General features: G+C 34.6%; 1 protein-coding gene across 8 annotated transcripts in view; it reads left to right on the plus strand.

Annotated features, from left to right (window-relative positions):
• Positions 1 to 20,783, plus strand: part of Arhgef9 (Cdc42 guanine nucleotide exchange factor 9) — a 193,396-nt gene that overhangs the window by 91,276 nt on the left and 81,337 nt on the right. For all 8 annotated transcript variants that reach the window (XM_063246016.1, XM_003462749.5, XM_063246022.1 and 5 more), the window contains one exon: positions 13,132 to 13,323. In XM_063246016.1, coding sequence (XP_063102086.1) covers positions 13,132 to 13,323 — 192 coding nt within the window. The remainder of the gene's footprint in view (positions 1 to 13,131; positions 13,324 to 20,783) is intronic.

A 20,783-nucleotide genomic window follows, 5' to 3' on the forward strand; every position in this document is an offset into this window, starting at 1 on the left:
CAACCTCAGGTCCAGAGGCCCCTCTGTTTTTATACTGCAGGTTGTGACATCTGTCCAAGGCAAGATATATCCCTGCTCATGTTGGCAGACTACTGAGCTGTGTGCTGGATGTAGCTAGCCAGGTGATAATGATGAGGAGTGAGTCAAGCAGATCACTGGACTTCATACCAGCACTTTAAGACTCAGCCCCTTCTGAAAGGCTTATAGAATCAGCCTGTTTTTCACCACAGAGAGTGGGGCCTCAGTATCCTTCCTTGCCTGAGCCTAAACGTCTCAGAGATGTCTACCTGTAGCTCATACTTTCTATCTATTTCTTTCGTGCCTATCTCTTGCCGCTGTTTCCCACCCAGTCACTGTGGTAGAGTGACACAAGAAACCTTAAAGTACAGTTTCTCAATAGTTGTACTATGGGACAGTCCTCAACAATTAATTCTTCCCCCAAATGACTCCTGATTAAATCCTCTTGAATGTGGTGGGTCCTACACTGGATTTCTTTTCCAATTGCAGCCTGCCATGTTGAATAAATCACTTCTACGGTAAAAACCCATGCTATTTTTTCAGCTAAAAATATCTGTGCTCTTCTTGGGGCCTGCACTGCTGGCTTGGTCTGTGGTTTCTCCCTGGAGGTGCTATTTCTCTCCTGGTTTACTTTGTAAGCAGAAAAAGGCCTTCTACCATGGGACCCTGGGTCCCTCTCCAGACTCTTTCATTCTTTTCTCTGAATCGTACTCCATTCATTCAGTTTTTCCTGTAGTTTCTAGTTTTCTTCTCAGCTTTCTCCTGATTCCCAGAGATGTGTAACTTTGTTTTTTCTCTTTACCAAGTTGTTGTTTTTCAGATATCATGTTTCTGGGTCTTGAAGAGGGTATATTTTAGCATAGATTATTCTTAAGGGCACATTTAGTAATGGATTTTATTTGAGAGATAATACCAACAGTAGCTCTGAAATTATAGTACAGTGAAAGAAAAATTGTGTTTTGGGCGAAACCTTAGAAGTTCATTTTCCCATGTAGTGTTAAATAGGATAAAAATATGGAGTGGGTTAAAACCTCCCCAAATGCAAATGTTGTGATACAGTTCACACTAATAAGAGTGTGGCATCACTGAGTAGTTGACAGAGTATGACTAACTAACAATACCATCAGTTTATTGATGGTAAGCAGGTAAAATATGGTGACTAGGAATCCAGAGCCAAGCAAGTGTGCAGTGAAGATACTTTTCATATCTATAGAATAAAGGACTTTGCTATAAATCTATTCATTGAAAATACTTTCAAATGGCCACAGAAATGAAAACTTAATATTGGAGGTGACTTATCTAAATTCTGTAACTTGAGTGAAATTGTTTCCCTTTGTTACGTTTCAGTTTTCTCTTCTAAAGATAGAAAAGTTTGGCCCGATGAATTCTATGAACCTTTTAAGCCTGTACTCCTTTATTTTCTCATTGAGGTAAAATAAACATAAGTTTTGCCTTTCAAATTATGAGATATACAGTTCAGAACATTTGAGTTGCCTGCAGCTATCCATTTTTATCTAGCTGCAGAACTCTTTTTTATCACCCCAAATAGATTCCACATCCATTATCATTCCCTCTCCATTACCATCTCCTTCTAGTCCTTGAACTCCATAATGTTTTACACACAAGTTGACAAGTGGAAGAGTGTAGATAATTGGGAAAGAGATGAGATTCAGTAAAAGTTATAGTAAGGAAAAAAACCACATACCTAAGTAGTCATGAATGCCTCGGTCTTGATAGGGAATAAAAGCTGTTAAAAATATTAAGCAGATGTTTCAGGAGAACTTTTAGTATGGAACTAATTAGATTTGGGACAGTTACAGAGCTCTGCAGATCAGATGATGAGGGAGACCTTGTCAAGCTAACCTAAATGGCCTAACCTAAATAAGGTCCCCTACATTGTTATTATTACACGGCTTGGCATTTTTTGCCTCTAGAACCATAACGCAATATCTGTTAAAAACTTCTATCTCAAGTCATGAGAGTTTTAGAAAATATTTTATAATTGTTCTCATAATGTTCCCAAATTTTTCCTACTCTGAATGTTACTTCCTTCACAAACAAACTCCAAAGACCTCTAACCCCAACCCAAAGAGAAAATTACACATCCTGGATTGGAATGTACATGTCCTTTGCCATAACAAGTTTTTTTCTATGGCAAGACCTCAAGCTCCGACTCCAAAGCCAATGCTTTTCTAGGCTAACATCTTGTAGGATTTTTAATTTAGTTTAGTTTAGTTTAATTTTTCCTTTCTGAATATCTTTCAAATAATTGTAAGCTTTCTGAGAGATAAGTAATTTCAAGTCATCTTTATTTTCAGCTTGCTTATTGTGGCTTTCATCATGGAATTAGGCAGGGCAAGGCTTTGTATTTTTATATATAGATAGTTTAAATAGAAACGTTCTCTTTCTTTTAGCTCAAACCAAGCAAAGAAAAGGAAGTGTAGAAGAAATCAACTTTTAAAGATCCTGTCCCTGCACTCCTTTTTGTGAATATTTTACTAATAAACCTAATTCTGTCAATGTCTTATCAAAGTGAGACCATGGAAAGCAACCAAAGGGAAGACTTATGGGTAGAGTAGAATATAATTCATCTTAGAGGCAAACTATAGTTCACCTAGTGTTCTTGCCTAGTAAGGAAACCATAAAGTCTGTGAAGGGTCTTTCCTACACACCAAACCTCCTCCTCATTTGATTTAACCTCTTATATCAGGGAGCCTTTTCATGAGCAAAGCACGTCATTCCCCAGTCCAGTATTCTTTGGTGGTGGTAAGGGGACTTTTATAACTGCTCTAAAGGAGGTGACATGTAGAGTGTGAAAGACTTGAGGAAATTATAAGAATATTACACAACTAATATCTAAAACCCTTTCTTTATTAGAGGAGGCAGTTCATCTCAGATGTTGTTTCATCATTCTGGGGGAAGATAATGTTAACCTAGGGAATGATACCAAGAAAAGCTAATACTTAACTCTAAGCAAGGAACTGTTTTATAGATATTATCTAAGTGTTTGACATGTATTATCTTGTTGAATTCTTACAACAACCCATGAAATATATTCATAGTTTTCTCTGTTTTACAGATGAAGGAGGAGGAAACTGAGGATCAAAGAAGTAATATCTCACATGTTACATGACAAGGCAGTTACAGAACCAATATTTATTATGTAGACTCTAAAATCTCCACCATTTACCTTTGCCATAGACTGTTTCTCCAAATTTTGGCCTAAGAGTCTGGAGACCTGGCTTTAGTTCTGACTGAAATCTCTACTCTGAGGCATCTTCTTCTCTGAGCTTGACTTTCTCATCTGTGAAGTGTGAATAATATGCCTTCCTTTGCCTGCCTTGCAGAACTGTTTCAAAGCCTAAGTGAGAGTTTGTGGAAAAGTACTAGATTTTCAAGGAAACCAAGAGTAAAAAAAAAAATGATAGGACAGATCAGGAAAGGCCTTCTTGGGGAGGGAGCATGTTTTCAAATTAGGATATAAAGATGTGGAAGTGGAATAAACAAGATATGTTATAATGAATTGAAAATGTGACCAGGCTGAGGTTATGGACATATGTTGGAATACAGGGAAACTTAGTGGGCCAAGCCTGGTCTAAAGCACTGATGGAAAACCATCAATGTAAAGACTGAGTATTCCTACAGGATGTTCTAATCTCTTTGTCGCTTCTCTTCTCTCCTTTTCTCCCCCATCCCTTTTGTTGTCTGTAATATATAACCACAATCTTTATTGTTCTGGTTAAAACTTATTACATCTCATTATGTTCTAGAAATGGAGAACAATCTACCTTCTTATGATAATCTTTCATATAACTAGTGACAGTTATTAAACTTGCTTTGAGGGACCAAGGGATGGTTTCTCTGCCTAACTATACAAATTACACTGATTGTTTTTGTGCTAAGTGTTTCGTAGCATACAGGCTCAAGAATTTCTAAGCATGCCCAATACTCACGAAACTGGGATTAAGGCTTCAAAATAGGTTGTATGTGTGTATCATAATGAAAGCTGTGACCTCACTCAACCAGGTTCCTTTCATTTTATATTCCACATCTATCTTTCAACACACACTTTGCCATTTCTTCACTGTGGTGACAGAAAGGTGTTCAGTGACTTTTGTTGTAGGGAAAGTTTGTGTTCTCTCTAATCCCATGCTCTTGTTTGTATTTTGTCCTTTTCAGTGTTTGCTGAGATTTGTGGCTTGTATCTTCATTCAAACAGGGTCAGAATGGAGGATTCTGCATGTGATTAGAATCATCTGAAAAAGGAAAGTGTTTCTTTGGGAAACAGTGATTTCTTTTCTCATCATTGGTTGTATTCATAGTTGAGTTGGCAGGAGATGGTCGTAAGGGAGTTTGTGTATTGATCAGGAGAAAGAGACTGATTTGAGCTAGCTGACCTTACATCTCCTTCTATAATTCTTATTTTGTAGCCATGATATTGTATTATTTAATATGACTTGCAGTAAACTCTCACTTTCTCAGATGATGACTCACTTTTCACTGCTCTTTCTGGCTAGATTTGGGCTCTGAAAATATTGAGGTAAGATTTAGATAATAGTCTTTTGTCCATTCACTTTTCAGAAACATCACTTTGCTGGAACCAGGAATAGAATATTTTTTAACACATTCCTTAGGCTTTTATTGAATTATTGAGGGAGCTACTGGATGAATTTTATGACACTTCTTTTTAGAAATACCGGTTCATTTGGTGGGAATGGCTACTAAAGATGTGGAAGAATATATATCAAGGGCTATGTGAGCATCAATTAATTTTTAAAATTAATTTTATTGGTACACCTTTGACATACGCAATGATCACATTCATCATAAGGAATTTTTACCTATACATGATAACCTTGATTATTTTCCCAGTTCCCCTCCCCTCCCTTCAACTCTTATTTCCCTTTCTATTTATAAAAGCTTTGTTTCCAATTTTCCCCTTTTGTTCCCCTACCCCCCCTCTCTCGTTCCCCTTCTCATTTGAACATTTTCTTCCTACTTCCCAATTTGGTCCTCATTTATCCTGTTATCCTTTGGTTTCTCACCCAGGAGAAGTAATATAATATTTAAACATGTGTGTCTGATTTATTTCACTTGAAAGTATGGTCTGCTTACCTAAAATGTCTCGAATTTGTCCTTCTTTACATCAGTGTAGTACTCCATTGTATATGAAAACCACATTGGCCAGTGATGGGCATCTGGGTTGTTGCCAAAATTTAGACAATAAAATTCTATGTGGATACATAGGTATAGTACGATGCTTTGAACTCATGGGAGGATACCTAGAAGGAATACACCTGGATCAAATGGAACCTCGAGTCTTAGTTTTTTTAAGGAATCTCCACACTGATTTCTGTTTTGGTTATATCAATTTAAATTCCCACCAACAGTGAAGAAAGATTCCTTTTTCCCCACAGCCTTACCAGCATTTGTTATTGGCTGATTTTTTTTTTTTTTATAATAGTCACTCTTTCTGAAGTGAGATGGACCCTTACTGCTGTTTTAAATTCACCTTCTAAAATGACCAGTGATGTTAAATATGTTTTTGTATATTTACTGCTTGTACTTCTTCACCTGATACATGTCTACTCACTTCAGATGTCCATTTTTAAATTGACTCTTTTAATTTGGAGGTATGATTTTTTTAGTTCTCTGTCTGAGGAATAGTTCATAAAATTTTTCCTATTCTGTGGGTTGTCACTTTCTCTGTTGGTGATTTCTTTTCTTGTGCAAAAATTTTAAATATGAAATGATACCAGCTGTTAATTTGTTGTGATGTTTCTTTTTTTGTGATATTTCTTGTGCAATTGTAGTTTTGTTGATAAAGTTTTAGCCTACATCTATGTCTTCAATAGTATTACCTATTCTGCCTTCCAGCAGATTGAGTGATTTTGCCTTTTTATTTAGATATTTGATTCATTTTTATTTTAGTTTAGTGTAAAATGATACATATGTCTAGGTTTAATCTTCAGCATGTGGAAAGCCAGTTTTTCCAGCACCATTTATTAAACAGGCTATCTTTCTTCCTGTGAAAGTGTTTGGTTCCTTTGTCAAAAATAAGGTAGTAGAGTGTGTTTAGAGTTATCTCTGCATCTTCTGTTGTATTCCATTGATTCTCAGATCTGATTTATTTTGTTTAGACATTATCTTACTGTTTTTATCATGGTAACTTTGTAGTATAATTTCAGGTCAGGCATTGTGATGGCTCCTGCCTTGCCTTTGTTGGTCAAAATTGCTTTAACTATTCTAGGTCTCTTCTGGTTCCATATGAATTTTGGACTGTTTTCTCTAGTTCTGTGAGATATGCTATTGGTGTTTTGATCAGAATTGTGTTAAATATGTATAATCATTTTGAAAATATGCACTATATAGGTTCTGTCCATCCAAAAACAAAGAATATCTGTCCAATTTGTGATATCTTTTATCTCTTTTTTCAGAGTACTGTTGTTTTCACTGTAAAGGTCATTTACTTCATTCATTACATGATTCTCAGTATTTAGTTTTCCTAATGCTACTTTGAAATATATTATTTGTTATTTATTATTTGTGTACAAGAAGGCTATTAATTTTTAGGTGTTGATTTTATATCTTTCTGTGCTACTAAATTTGTTTATTAAATCTAGGAGTGTTGGTGGAATTTTTGGAGTTTTCTATGTACAATATCAGGTCTTATGAAATAATTTAACTTCTTTACTGTCCTCATTTCTTTTGTTTCTTTCTCCTATCTAATTGCTCTGGCTAATGTTTCCAGATATATGTTGAATACTTATAGTGATAGTAGACATCATTATCTTTTACCTGATGTTAGAATGAAAGCTTTGAGTTTTGACCATTTATTATGGTGTTTGCTATTGGTTTGTCATAGATGGCTTTTATCAGATTGGGGTGAAGACCTTCTATTCCAATTTTCTTTAGGTGGTTTTTTTTTAATCATGAATCAGTGTTGAACTTTGTCAAATTCTTTTCTGCATCTGCTGAGATGGTCATATGGTTTTTATCCTTAGTATTAGCATGGTGTCTTTCATTTATTAATTTCCATATGTTGAACCATCCCCACATCTCTGGGATGAATTTTAATTGGTTAGGATCTGTAATCTTTATGATGTGCTGTATTCTGTTTACTAGTGTCTTACTGAGGGGTTTTGTGTTGTCTATGTTGTTCCTTTATGACTTTGGTTCATAGATCCCTTTTTGGTTGAATTCTTCACTGGTTTTGGTATCAAGATAATGCTCAGTTCAAGGAATGAATTTGGGAATATTGTTTCCCATTCAGTTTTATTAAAGAGTTTGAGGAATAGTGCCATTAGGCCTTCTTTGAAGTTCTGATAGAATTCAGTAATGAATCTTTCAAGATATGGGCTTTTCTTTGTTGGTAGATTTTTAAAAATTGTTTAATTTCATTTACCAATATTGGATTATTCAGAATTTTTATATGTTACTGAGTCAGCTTTGATAATTCATATATCTCAGAATCTGTCCATTTCTTCTGCATCTAGGTTCTCAAATTAGATACTAGTAATCTTCTGGATTTTTCCAGGATCCATTATGATTTTACCCTTTTCATTCCTAATTGAGTGGAGTTGAGTTATTACTTTCCTATATTACTTTAGGCTCAGGATATTTGAGGCTATTTTTTGCTTTCCTTTTTTTTTTATCTTATTGAGACAGGATCTCACTATGCAGTTCAGGTTGGCCTTGAGCTCACTCTGTAGCTGAGGCTGGTCTTAAAATCATAACAATCCTCCTGCCTCAGCCTTCTGAGTGCTGGGATTATAGGTATGCACTACCATGCCCGGCTGCTTTCCTATTTTTTGTTGGCTAAGGGTCTGTCACTTTTATTTAATCTTTTGAAAAACAAACCCTTTGATTTATTCAGTCTCAATTGCTCTGATCTTTGTAATTTCCTTCCTTATATATGTGCTTTAAGTTTAACTTGATTTTCTTTTTCTAGAAGCTCGAAGTTCAGCATTAGGTTATTTATTAAAGTTTACTCTGTTTCAAGCATCATTTTAATATACAGAACTATAGTTGGTCTACTAGAGTAGGCATATAGGTATGTAAATATAAATTTATTTTGCACGTAAAATCTGTAGCCATATTTTTCTGAGGCAAGGAGGAATATGTGATGTATAAAGACCACTTAAAAGGAAATGTCACTTAATCTAGACTAATTCACTTTATAAATATATATATTTTTCATAGAAACATCATATGTCATAAAAGTAATCATTTTTGAAAATGGTTTTTGCGTTTTAGTGTATTTTTTGTTTTATTGTATTTTTAAGATTGCACAATTAGGGGCCCGGGATTTAGCTTAGCAATGTAATGCCTGCCTGGCAGCTGCAATGTTGTGAGTTTGATCCCCAGTACCAAAAAAAAAAAAAATCGCACAATTATCACTACTATGTATTTACACAGAATTTTATTTTTATTTTGTAATATAAACATTTTATATTAAATCTTTAGTGAATCTTCCAACATAGTAGTACCACATTTTGCTTGTATAAACTGTATGTTTTATTTATTGTATATGAGCTGTGATCCAAATACATGATGAATGGTTATATTTTAAAAATTTATTGCAGTTAAAGACACATTGCCAATGATCCCCCTAAAAATACACTCCTCTGTCTTCAAGCACAGTTTTCCTATTGCTCTTGTTAGTTTCTGAAAAACCACTTTCTTTATGAGGCGTATCTTTATGAGGCGTGGTCCAAAGTATGATGAATGCTTCTGTTAACTGCCATCCAATAGAAAAGCAGGCTTGTGAAAACATTAAGGTGTGTTCTTATGCATCTGACTGGCTCTCTAATTGTGTGATTTCTACTTATTCCTCAAAATCAAAATGATCATGAAAGTAAATTTTTTAACTCAACCTAAAACATTCAGGTGGCTACATAGCACAGCTAAAGGCACTCATAAAAAAAAGACATCCAGAACTTCCTCAGAAAATTGCAAGAATAATGTGAATACTAAGTTTAGAGTATATGAGAATATTTTGGGGAAGTTAATGACCATGTATTTTTTACTATAATAACTTTTTTAAAAAATGCAAATGGTCACTATAGATTTTTTAATCATACTTCATATTGCACATCTTTAATTGGATAAATTACTGGAGTAGTTCAATACATGTATACAGTGTGTAACAATCAAATCAACAATAATAAGAATTTTCATCTCCTCAAACAGTATTTTATTTATTTATTTATTTTATTTTTATTTTTTATTTTTTTGGTACCAAGGAATGAACTCATGACTTCGTGCTTGCCAGGCAGGTACTTTTGCCACTGAGCTAAATTCCCAGCCCTTCAACAATAATTATTTTTATATGTTGAGCATTTTATACCCTTCTGTTGATTTTGAAATATATCATAGATTGTTCAATCAGTAGGTCCCCTAATGTACTACACTAAAGAACCACAAATAATTTTTCCACTTTGTGTTTTGATGTCCCCTTATGAACTTCATTCAGTCTTCTCCTTCTTATACCTTTCCTAGTCTCTATTACCATTCTGCCTTTCTGTAAGACAGAATAGTTTCTACAAATGAGTGATAATGTGATATTTGTCTGTACCTAACTTATTTTATGTACCATTATAACTTCCAGTTTAATTTATGCTACTACAAATGGTAAGATTTTATTCTTTTGCCCCTAAATAACATTCTATGATGTATATATACAAATTTTCTTTATCTGTTTATCCAGTGAATAGAATCTGAGATTTAGCTATTGTGAATTATGCTGCAATAAACGTGAGAGTGCAGTAGCCTTTTAGTGTAATGATTCATCTCCTTTGGATATGCACTCAGAGAACATTTTTAAAAATAATTTTTAAAATTGAGAGATAAATATATGTAGATGGATATCAGTATGTATATGAACATATATTAATATATGCATGTTTATATGGGTATCCATACAAAAATACATGTATTAATGCTTATATGAATAATTAAATTAGTACACGCAGTACCACATAGGTTTTCTTATCATTTTTTATCATGAGAACATTTCAAATCTACTTTCTTAACAAATTTCCATTATGCAATACATCACTACTAACTATATTTACTATAAGCACAATAGATCCCCGGAATATATTCTCTTTCACCCTTTCACCAAAATGTTCACATCTTTCCCAAACCTAGCACTTAGAAACCATTAGTTTGCTTTATTTATTTATTTGTCTATTCTGGGCATTTTCTGTAAGTGGGATACTGTACATTTGGGCCTTTGTTTCTGGCTTGTTTTATTTAGCACAGTATTTTTTAAGGTTCATTTGTGTTATAAGTATTTCATTACTTTGCATTGTTATGTTCTGTTGAATATAGAAAACATTTTGGTTTATCTGTTCATCATTTGGCCAGTATTTGAGATATTTCTAGTTTTTGGATGTTATGAATATATTTATGTGAACATACATTTTCAGTTCTTCTGAGTTATATATGTAGGAGTGAAATTGATGGGTCATATGGTAAATATATGTTTAACTTATTTAGGATCTGCCAAAATGTTTTCACTGTGGTTGTACTATTTTACATTCCCATTAACAGTGTGTGAAATGATAATACACATTTTTTCACATCTTCCTCAACAGTTGTTACTGAACTTTTTATTAATCATCCATATAGCCCTCCCATTCCATATGCATTAGTTTGGGTTTGCATTTCCCTGATGGAAGAAATTGTGTCGAATTTGAATAATTTGGGGAATATTGCAATTTTAGCAATATTAAGTCTTCTAATCAATGAACATGAGAGGTCTCTTCATTTAGTTGGATCGTCTTTCATCATTATTTTAATTTTCAGTGTACAGTACAAGTATTACACTACTTTTATTAAAATTCTTAAATATTTTGCTTTTTCTAATAGTATTTTAATGAAATTACTTTCTTAGTTCCACTTTCAGATTTTTCACTTAGAGTACGTGGACCTACAACTGATATTTGTATATTGATTGAACTATACCATTACTGAACTTGTTTATTCAGTGTATTTCTAGCTTCTGTGGTGGGTTTTTTTCATAGAGATTTGAATTTTTTTCAAATGCTTTTCCTTTGTCTTTTGAAGTGAACATCTGAGGTTTTGTAACTTTTATTTCATTATTAGGATCTGTTACACTGATTTTGATAATTATACCAACCTTGCATTTCTGTGATCAATCCTTTCTGGTGTGGATACTTTTTATATGTTGCTAGGTTGAGTTGCTAATATTTTCAATGAGGCGTTCTGAGTTTCTGTTTCCTTGGGGGAGGTTTGAAAAGATGTGTTAATTCTTTCTTTAAAGGTTTGGTAAATTCACCATCTGACCCTGTTTATTTCTCTTTGTGTGGGGAATTTTTCATTATTGATTTAGTGTCTTGACTTGTTACTGCCCTGCTTAGATTTTCCATTTTTTCTGGAATAAGTTTCTAAGAATTTGTCCACTTTCATAATTTTGTCTTAATTTCTTAACATAATTGTTCATAGTATTCCCTTTAATCATTTTTTCTGTAAAATTGGCAATGGTTTCCTCTCTCATCTTTGATATTAATAATTTTAAGACTTTTTTTCTATTTTAACTTGCTACAAGGAAAATATGTCTTTGTAACAACTGTATAATTTTAGAAACAGTAAAGATAGTAGATGACACAAATAGACACATCAAAGATGTGAGCAGTTGCTGACTCCTTGCAGTCTTTGTGAATATCAGTTTCTTAATCCGGAATTTGATAAATTGCTTTGTTATTGCGGAAGTAGTTGAAAATGAACTCTGGACTATATAATTTCGATGTCCCAGCATAGAATTAAATGATATAAGTGGGGATATTTTTGGAAAGAAAGATTAATTTGTGAGGAGTTCAGTTTTCCTGAAGGGAGTAATAGGAAGAAAAGTGGAAACTTCGACTTGCTGTATAATTAATGGGAAGTTATTAAGAATTCTGTGATATGAGAGTAGCCAATCAAAGTGACACTCAAGGAAATTAGTTTGTTGGTGGCATGTGGAGACATTGAAGCTGAGGGGTTACCCAGGGACTTGTCTGGATATGAAAAGATGAGAGAAGTGATAGAAGAATGTAAAAGGGAGAGATAAGGACCAGGGATTATCTCTTACTTAGAAAGCATTCCTTGGTTTGGAAAGAAGGGAGAGGGGAGTGAATTGTCTTGCTCACCCATGTCTCTGTCACAGTTAGTATGTAGTTAGCAGGTAGGTCTAGAATAGGTCTAATGTAGATATTTGTTAAATTGATCCCTTTAATCCATCTTCCTTCAGAGTTCCATGAAGACTGGTTAAACCAATCTTTAAGTACCACAAGAGGGCTTCTAGAAAAGCTTTACAACCAGGCAAGTTCTGGGCATTGTTTATCATATTCATCACCAGGAAACTATATGCTAATTGCAGTGTCAATCAATAACACTGGTGAAAAGGTACATAGCCTGCACAGGTTGTTGGGCAGGGTTGATATGCCATTATAGATGCCAGCAAGTGAAGATAACCTGCTAGGCTGACCTGTGTCATTTTTATTATGTGGTGGAATATTATTCTGATATCCTCATTCAAATTTTGAGAATATAAAGATATAAAGATATTTGCATGCCCAAAGAATTTTACAGTCAAATTTTGATTATTATTTATACATTCAGTGGTGGAAATCCACACTAAAAGTCTTCCTTCTGAGATACCCATTCAACTTTGGTATTCAAATTGTAGGTACTAAAATGCAATGTTTTGACAATAGTGTAGCTGTCATACTTAGATATTTATTTTAAATTTTTCTTTTCTCGATGTAAGCAGTGCTTTGTAGATATGTCTCATTATGAACATGTTTTGCTTGCAATCACTTTCCTGTCTTTAGAGATGTTCTTAGCCAAGAAGCCTCTCAGAAATGAAATTAGTCATGCCTTACATCTTCCATTTCACAGATAGGTTGTCAGGGACCTAGAGAGGATTAGATCCATACGTAAGGCCAGCAAGTCACAGTAGAGCAAGGTCTGATATTCTGTTTGCAAGGTCTTCTGGTTGAAGACTTTTTGCGTACCCAATGTTTTAATTTATTCTTTTATTATTTGACTTTAAACTCATCAAGAAGGCGATTAACCTGTTATTCTTTTTTCTTCTTATTTCCACAGCTCTGGGTGAACCAAGAGGATGGGGTAGAGGAAGGGCCCAGTGATGTGCAGAATGGGCATCTGGACCCCAACTCAGACTGCCTGTGCCTGGGCCGACCACTCCAGAACCGGGACCAGATGCGGGCCAATGTCATCAATGAGATCATGAGCACTGAGCGTCACTACATCAAGCACCTCAAGGACATTTGTGAGGTAGACATCTTGGTGCATATAAGGGCATATAGAGTGTGATAGAGGACACTTCTATGAAAAACCAGTAGCTGTGATGGTCCTGCCTTTGAGAGTCCCAAGATATTGAAAACATCAACTGGACTACCACCTAGATTCTATTCAGTGGAGTGAAACCATTTCCTTGGGGCTCTCAATTTCTATATTTCTCTCATTTTCTGTAACTTTCTTATTCATTAATATTCATTTACTATCCTTCTCTTTCTCTCATTCCTCCTCCTTCTCACTCTTCTTCCTTTTCTTGTACCCATTTGTTCTCCCTGCTTCTTTTCACTTTCTCCTAAATGTCTGCTCTTTTCCTCTTAATTAAGAAGCCTCTCAGAAATGAATTAATCACAACTCACACCTTCCATTTCACAGATGGGTCACTAGAGATCCAGAGAGAATGAGACCCATGCTCAGGGCCGGCAAACCACATTAGAGCAAGATCTATTTGCAAGGGCTTCTGATTGAAGGCATCTCATTTCTGATCTAGTTGCTCATGGCAGGGTCTAATTTCATCCATTACTGCAAAGAACAGATTCTATCAAGCCAGTAATTCACAAAATTGAATGTATATCAAAGTCTATTTTGACAGTTTTTATATTTTTAAAAAAAAATCTCATCTGGTCCTGAAGACAGTCTTGATAACTATTGTTCATTATTGTCCCTCATTGCCAAGACGCTGTTGCAGTTGTTAGTTTTATCTGATCCCATGTTAGAAGGGAAGTAACTGATGATTTGGAGCTAGTGTCATAGGCCCTTTCAACCACATTTCATCAACAAATAGGTTTAAAAGGAAGAGGTCTTAGGCCTAACCAAACAAATGAGAGTAAAAGCAAAAATAGCTGAAAGTTTCTTTTCAAATGCCTCATCCTCCCTAGACCTATTGACATACTTGGAGGTTGAGGCCAGCTGAGGTTCCAGTTTAGGAGAGAGTTGATGAGCATAAGAGCTGATATCAGGATAAGAAAAAAAAAGGATGGAGAGAGGGGATAGTTAATGGGAGGAGTTCTCTGATAGTGGAGGTGAAAAAGAAGAAGGTAAGTTTTGAGGGACACATGGGAGTGGGAATGTGAAGTCAGCAGATTGAATTCAGGTTCAAGGACAGAACTAGAGTCAAGTCTAGGTTGTAGTGAAGAAGAAATTTGAAAGTAGTACAAGACTGGCAGAAAGTTGATTGAAAAGGTTTTTAAAAGCCTGCATATAAGGAGCTTTGGACCGCTTGGCATTGCAGTGGGTATATCCTTTTAAGTCTTGAAGAATTTGGAAGTTGAAGATACTGTGTTTAGGTTACTTATTATCTGTTAAACTATGTTACAGAAGAAAAGAAATTATTTTATTTGATGTCTTCCTCTCCCAGATAGAGGGTTTTCAGGTTTTTAAGTAGACAGAAAAAAGGTGAGTCTTTGGGTGGCTAGAAAGCCAGATTCAAAATGTCCATAGAGAAGTGAATAGGATCTCTTGGTAAAAGGAAGAGAAATTAACAGAGATATGCATCCCATATCTCTGAGTACTTTCTTGGCAAAGATGGTCACCAGCAGAAGACCAATTCCATGCCTCCTGAGAGGCCTGTTTCACAGGCCAGAAAAGACTAAAACCTAGTGCTTGGATTTTTGGATAGACAGAAGAAAATGGAAAGTTCCTGTGAAGGAGACCTAGAGATTCACCCAACTCTGAGGAAATGACTTTCTGGATCAGAGAGCACCGTTGGTGTTATATGAAAGACAGCAACAGTAAAGGTGACCTTATTAATTGGTCCCTTCACAAAGGCCTTCTGGGTTTCTGCACCAAATGTTAGATTTATTAAATTCAGGAGACAACAGATGGAGGCAGAAAGATTTATTAGCAAGTCATGAGCATGTTAAAGATCTAAAATAGAGGGTCTGGGGATTTAACTCAGTGGCATAAGCACCTGCTTTGCAAGCAGGCGGTCATGAATTCGATCCCTGGTGCCGATAAAAAAAAAAAAAGACAAAAAAAAAATAGAGACTTCAGTCCCCCCTTGAGAGGCAGGGCAGCAGTCTTTAATCCTGGGATAGGGTGCAGAGCTTGGACTGGGAGATGCAATGAAGAAGTTAGCTGACTTTAAACCTAGAAGTTAAGCTACTAGAGGAGGGATGGTTTAAGCTAACAGGGACATCAGGATATAAATAACAACTATGCTTTGCAGATTGTTCAATCTAACCAACATAAACAGAGCTTTTAACTGAAGATTGTTAGAAATTATTTCTTTGTCCAATTTTGTAACCACAAATATCAAAGGTGGTTAAATAAAGCTGTATCTAGTTAGACCAGGGACAGTCTTCAGCCCTGGGTTGTATCACCATTAACATGTTCATGATGAGGCTATAAGTAGTATGTCTCACTGTCAGGCTTCTCTGATTTGAATTGGATTACTCCCACTCACTTAAACCACTAGTGGTACATGTATGACTGTCCCACTGGGCAGCTTGTACCAGGGGGGTCTTTGCTTACAGTAATGCAAAGAAAGGCATTGATTTAGCAATCCAGATGTCATCATATTACAGTTGCTTAAAGAAAACATGTATAAAAATGTTTAAAAATTTTAATACAGCTAATTTATTGTACAGCAGTTGTAAATGCATATTATATATACCGGCAATGGAATACTTGTAAGATTTCCATTTAAAGTTTAGAGAATTAATTATTGATAAACCATGAATATAAATAAATTTATTTTAATTTTTGAAATGTTGATTATTATAATAATTTTAATTAGTATGAATACTATTTATTAATATTTATATGTGGATAGTAATTACTCAAATTCAAGCAACTAACTATATTCAGTCCCTTTATAGACTTTTAAAATTAATTTTATTATGAAAAAGGCTAATCAAAGTGATTAGATCCATTTGTACTACCAGTGATTGAAGCCAGCAGGTATGTGTTAAGCCAAAATCTGTGGAGAAAAAAATTATTTACTACAAAGAATACCAAACTAAGAGTTGGAAATCCAGAATTTGGGTTCCTTCTGGGTCACTCAATGGCCAGGAAACCGTAGCAAAATCTCTTCTACCTTAACTTTCTACCTACCTCTAAAATGAGTGGACTAGAGTATTTCTTTAAGTGATTTCTGGATCTGACTTTCTCTATTTCTTTAAGATGTAAATATGGTGAACTAGAGAATTGTAGAAGTGACATGGATTTCTTCTGCATTTTCTGTCTCTCTCCTTGGTAACTTTGGAAGCATGTTCTAGTCAAGTATGAATGTGTTAATATGACACCACATGCAATCTATTTTTCCTGTAAGTTAATTGAGAGCTCTAAATATGTTTCACTCATATTTATTGAGGAGGAAATGGGAGACACTATATTCAGCTGAAAAAAGGTCATACTGTCTCTTAGAAAGTATCATTTCTTTTTACTCCTAGGAGTAGAAGTGCTTTACAAATGTTTAAAACATAACACTCTCATTTTACAATGGAAGTGGGAAATCAACTGACTTTTAACAAGCCTTTCACTGAGATCAGTAAGAAATGCCTTTTTAAATGAATTCTCTTCAGAAGACCGCATTCTTTCTAAATCTAGATAGTAGTATACAGTACTACTCAGTTTAACTCTGTATAAAATAAACTGTTTAGTTCCAGATCACTGTGACCAATGATTGGTGATATTGCTTCTTGTAACTTCTTGTAACTCATTTTAAAATCAGGGAAACTGATGCATGGGGCACACAGAACTAAATATATCTTATAAAGCTGACTTGTTTCTTTTAGGGAAGATAAGCTCAGCTACCCCATACCTATAGAATAAATATTGTCCTCAAATACCTCCAGAGAAAATGATCTACCTTTCCTCAGTTATTTGTGTTAATGTCTTATATTCTTAACCATAAAGAAATTCTTCATGAATTCTTCATGCTATAACTTCATCATTCTGTAGCTTCAATTCATTTTTACTTGATATGTTTAAGCCTAAGTTTTCAAACTTATTAGCAATTTGGCTTTTCTTCTGTACCTTAATCTACTTTTTTCCTAATTTAAAATGACATTAGGTTTTTGGGTAATCAGTCACCTTTTATGGCTAACTCATCTTAAACTTAATGTACTTCAAAACTAAGTGAATAAGAAGACATAACTGGCTTCTAAGCCAAACATGTATTGATCTCTGCTATGGAAAAGTAGATAATCATCGGTCCATATGAAAAAAGGGAGAGGGATACAAAAAAATGAAAGCAAGACTCCAGCAAATATTCATACCTTTTGGTCTTCTCCCAGAAAGAACTTTAGACATTTGTGTGGTATAGGAATTAAGGTTAAAATTTTGGGTTTTCATATTCTACTTCCACATTCTTTCTTATGTCTCATGTCTTACTTCTTTAATAAAGCCAAATGCTAAAAATTCTTTGCAATGCTTTCATCAAGCTAATATTGTCCTAAGTAGTAGGACTGGAGGAGATTTTAAGAAAACATTGTATTCTTCTCTTTACTGATAATATTGTACTCAAGGAAGCCTTCTAGTGGCTTTCTTTTCTTTTTTTTATACTCTCTGACAAATAATTTGTCTCATTTTATTCATGAACACAATTAAAAATGGGCTTAGAGAAAGTTTAAAAATAGTAACAAAATCAATTAGAATCCATCAAATACAATAAAGTTATTTGTGCTTTTCCATTATTATAATTCCTTCAAATCTGGTTTTAAGTACATATGTTTATATTTTAAGAGTTGTAATCATGGTAATATATCATTTATGTTGTGATTTTTAATATTCTATCATAAACACCCTTCAATATTTCTATACATGTTTCCTAACCATTTGAATAACTATGTACTATTCAATCAAGTTAAATGTACCAGAACATATTTATAATCTAATATTAGGGTTTTTTTTTTGTCTTTTTGAGATAGGGTCTCACTATGCAGTTCAGGCTAGCCTTGAGCTCACTTTGTAGCCCAGACTGGTCTCAAACTTATAACAATTTCCTTGCCTCAGCTGCCCAAATGCTGGGATTACAGGTGTGTGCTACCACGCCAAGCTCTAATATTAGCTTTAAAGAATAATTATTGATAAAACATTCTAGGGCAGTGGTGGTGAACCTATGACACATGTACTGTCGTGGCCATGTGGAGCGCTCTCTGTCCTCACATAAGCTATATCGCCCCAGTAGTCAAGTCACGAATATTCAGGTTTAATTGCATTTTTGGTGCTTTGTGATAAATAATTGAGTTTTATATTGCAACTTGAGCACTCAGGCTCTAAAAGGTTTACTATTATAGCTCTAGAGTCTCATCGTCCTTTGAACGGTCATAGTCTTTCTAATATGTAGCTTATACACAACATGCATAATTTCATAGAAAGAAAATAATGTTCTTGGTAATGGAATAAATGATTTATTTAGGAAATTACAACTTCTACTGGCTTGTTACTTTATTCTTTTTTCCAGAGACCATTTTCTCCATTTAAATTTTTGTTACATTCCATACTGATGTTTAACTGTAGTGTCTTTGCTGCATTTGAGGGATTTATGATATTTGGTTGCTTCCCAAAATCTTTCAAATGGATGAAGAGATAAAACTATTAAATCTATTCTGAACTGATTTCATAGGGAATGAATGAGCTGTCTAGACTGTACTTTTCTGTTTCTCAGTTACTACTTACCCAGAAGTGTAACATTATTTCCGTTTTGCCTTCCAGCTGTACTCTCGGGCCTACTTTGGGGAGAAAACTAAGAGCAAGAGTGAGGAAGCCTCTGTCTCCCTGCTTAATGTTGTGATGCTATGCTCACTGTTCTCCCTGCTAGTTTGTAGATAAGATACTTTCTGAGAGAGTAGAATGAGAAAGGGACACAGGCAGACACACAGGAATACACTAACTGAAACAGATTAAACTGACATTTATATGTTAGATAAGGAAGGAGCTGACATGAAAGAAGGCTTTCTAGAGAAACAGAATTTTAGGAGAGACTTACAGTGAAGAGAGAGAAGCCAAAAATTTATTATGGGAGTTGGAAGGCATCTTCTTTCTAGTCAGAAATTAGATATGAAACATACAAGGATCCTTGAATATGTTAGTCACCTGAGGGCAGTAGCCATTATTTAAATAGTTGTTAGAGTTTTCTGGTGCTATAAAGAAGCAGAATACAAGAAAAAGTAAAAGTGACCTTTTTATTTAAAGAACATAGAGAGGAGCCCAAATCAGCAAGGGTTTGGCTTTCTCCTCTGATAGGATATGAGGGTGTGGGGTATATGTGACCTTTGACCAGATGTGGTGCTTGTGCAGGCATTGATGAGACACAAGGAACTGATTGGAATTTTCTTTCTGTGCATTTGGAATGGAAGGAGGAAGTTGTAAGCGAGGAGGAAGGAGGAAGTGGCCATCAGGATAAGTATCCCTGATTTGGCTTTCTACCATGTTGAACTACTGCCATAATATCCTGTGATTTATTCTAGGACAAAATCTTTCAGTTGTCAAAACAGCCCTGGACTATTTATTTGCAAACTTTCCAAGGTCACCTACTTAGTAATGACCTAATTCAGAAGTGAGAAGGTGAGGGAATTGAGATTTTGGTCAAAGTTGGTAAAAAAGAATTAAAGCCAGGGATGATAATAATTCTGATATATGCCTCAGCAGTCTCATTGACCACTATGTTAGGGGAGAAAAAGTGAGGTTACAGACAAGGCCCCATATGATAAACTAACTACTATAGGATTCTTGAGCACTGAAAAAGCATATTAAGAAGCTTGAACCTGACTTTTAAAAGAAAGCAAGTAACCATAATTTATTCTCACTAAGAAAAATTCTATGTATTAATGATTGCAAATGAGGACAGTAATCACCAGTTTAAGAAATCCACACCAATAGGTTCAAAATGAATGACCCAATTTTAGTTATGAATTTTTTCCAACCAAGATTTGCAATGTACCCTAAGTCTGTTTACGTTACTTCAGTGCCATCTTATCAGATCAAGAACTTCTTTGATTACACTTTTCTCCTGTTATCTGTGACTAATCTGTATTAATTCATCCCTTTATTCACAAATGTGTCCTAAACAATTTTAGAAATACCATACCCAAGTATCCATGGACTTTCTGGCTGAGCTCATCCAAATGATCTCTTCGGGCCACATACTTTAGATTGCTGAGACAGAAATAGATGTCAGTTCACATTTTCTTATTGGAAGTTTTTCTGTCCTGATTGTGGTTGCCAGATTATTGTCACCATTTAGACTTTGGGACTTATTTTATAAGGTTAGAAGTTCCAAAAGGTGAAAAGATGCAGCCAACTAAACTAATATATATTGTAATGAAAATGTTTGTGCCCAAGCTACTTCTTTTTCTTTTTTTCATTTTATTTAAGGATCAAAAGAAAAAAAAAACAGAAAAAGGTACAAATTATACATAATTTCAGAAAAAATAAACAGTAGGAAATCACTAGTCGATAGATTACATATTTGTCATCTTAGAAATAGTTGTTCA

The sequence above is a fragment of the Cavia porcellus genome, unplaced genomic scaffold (genome assembly GCF_034190915.1).
Source record: "Cavia porcellus strain 051 isolate PalLab524CR breed Dunkin Hartley unplaced genomic scaffold, mCavPor4.1 scaffold_3, whole genome shotgun sequence".
NCBI classification, from domain to species: Eukaryota; Metazoa; Chordata; class Mammalia; order Rodentia; family Caviidae; genus Cavia; species Cavia porcellus.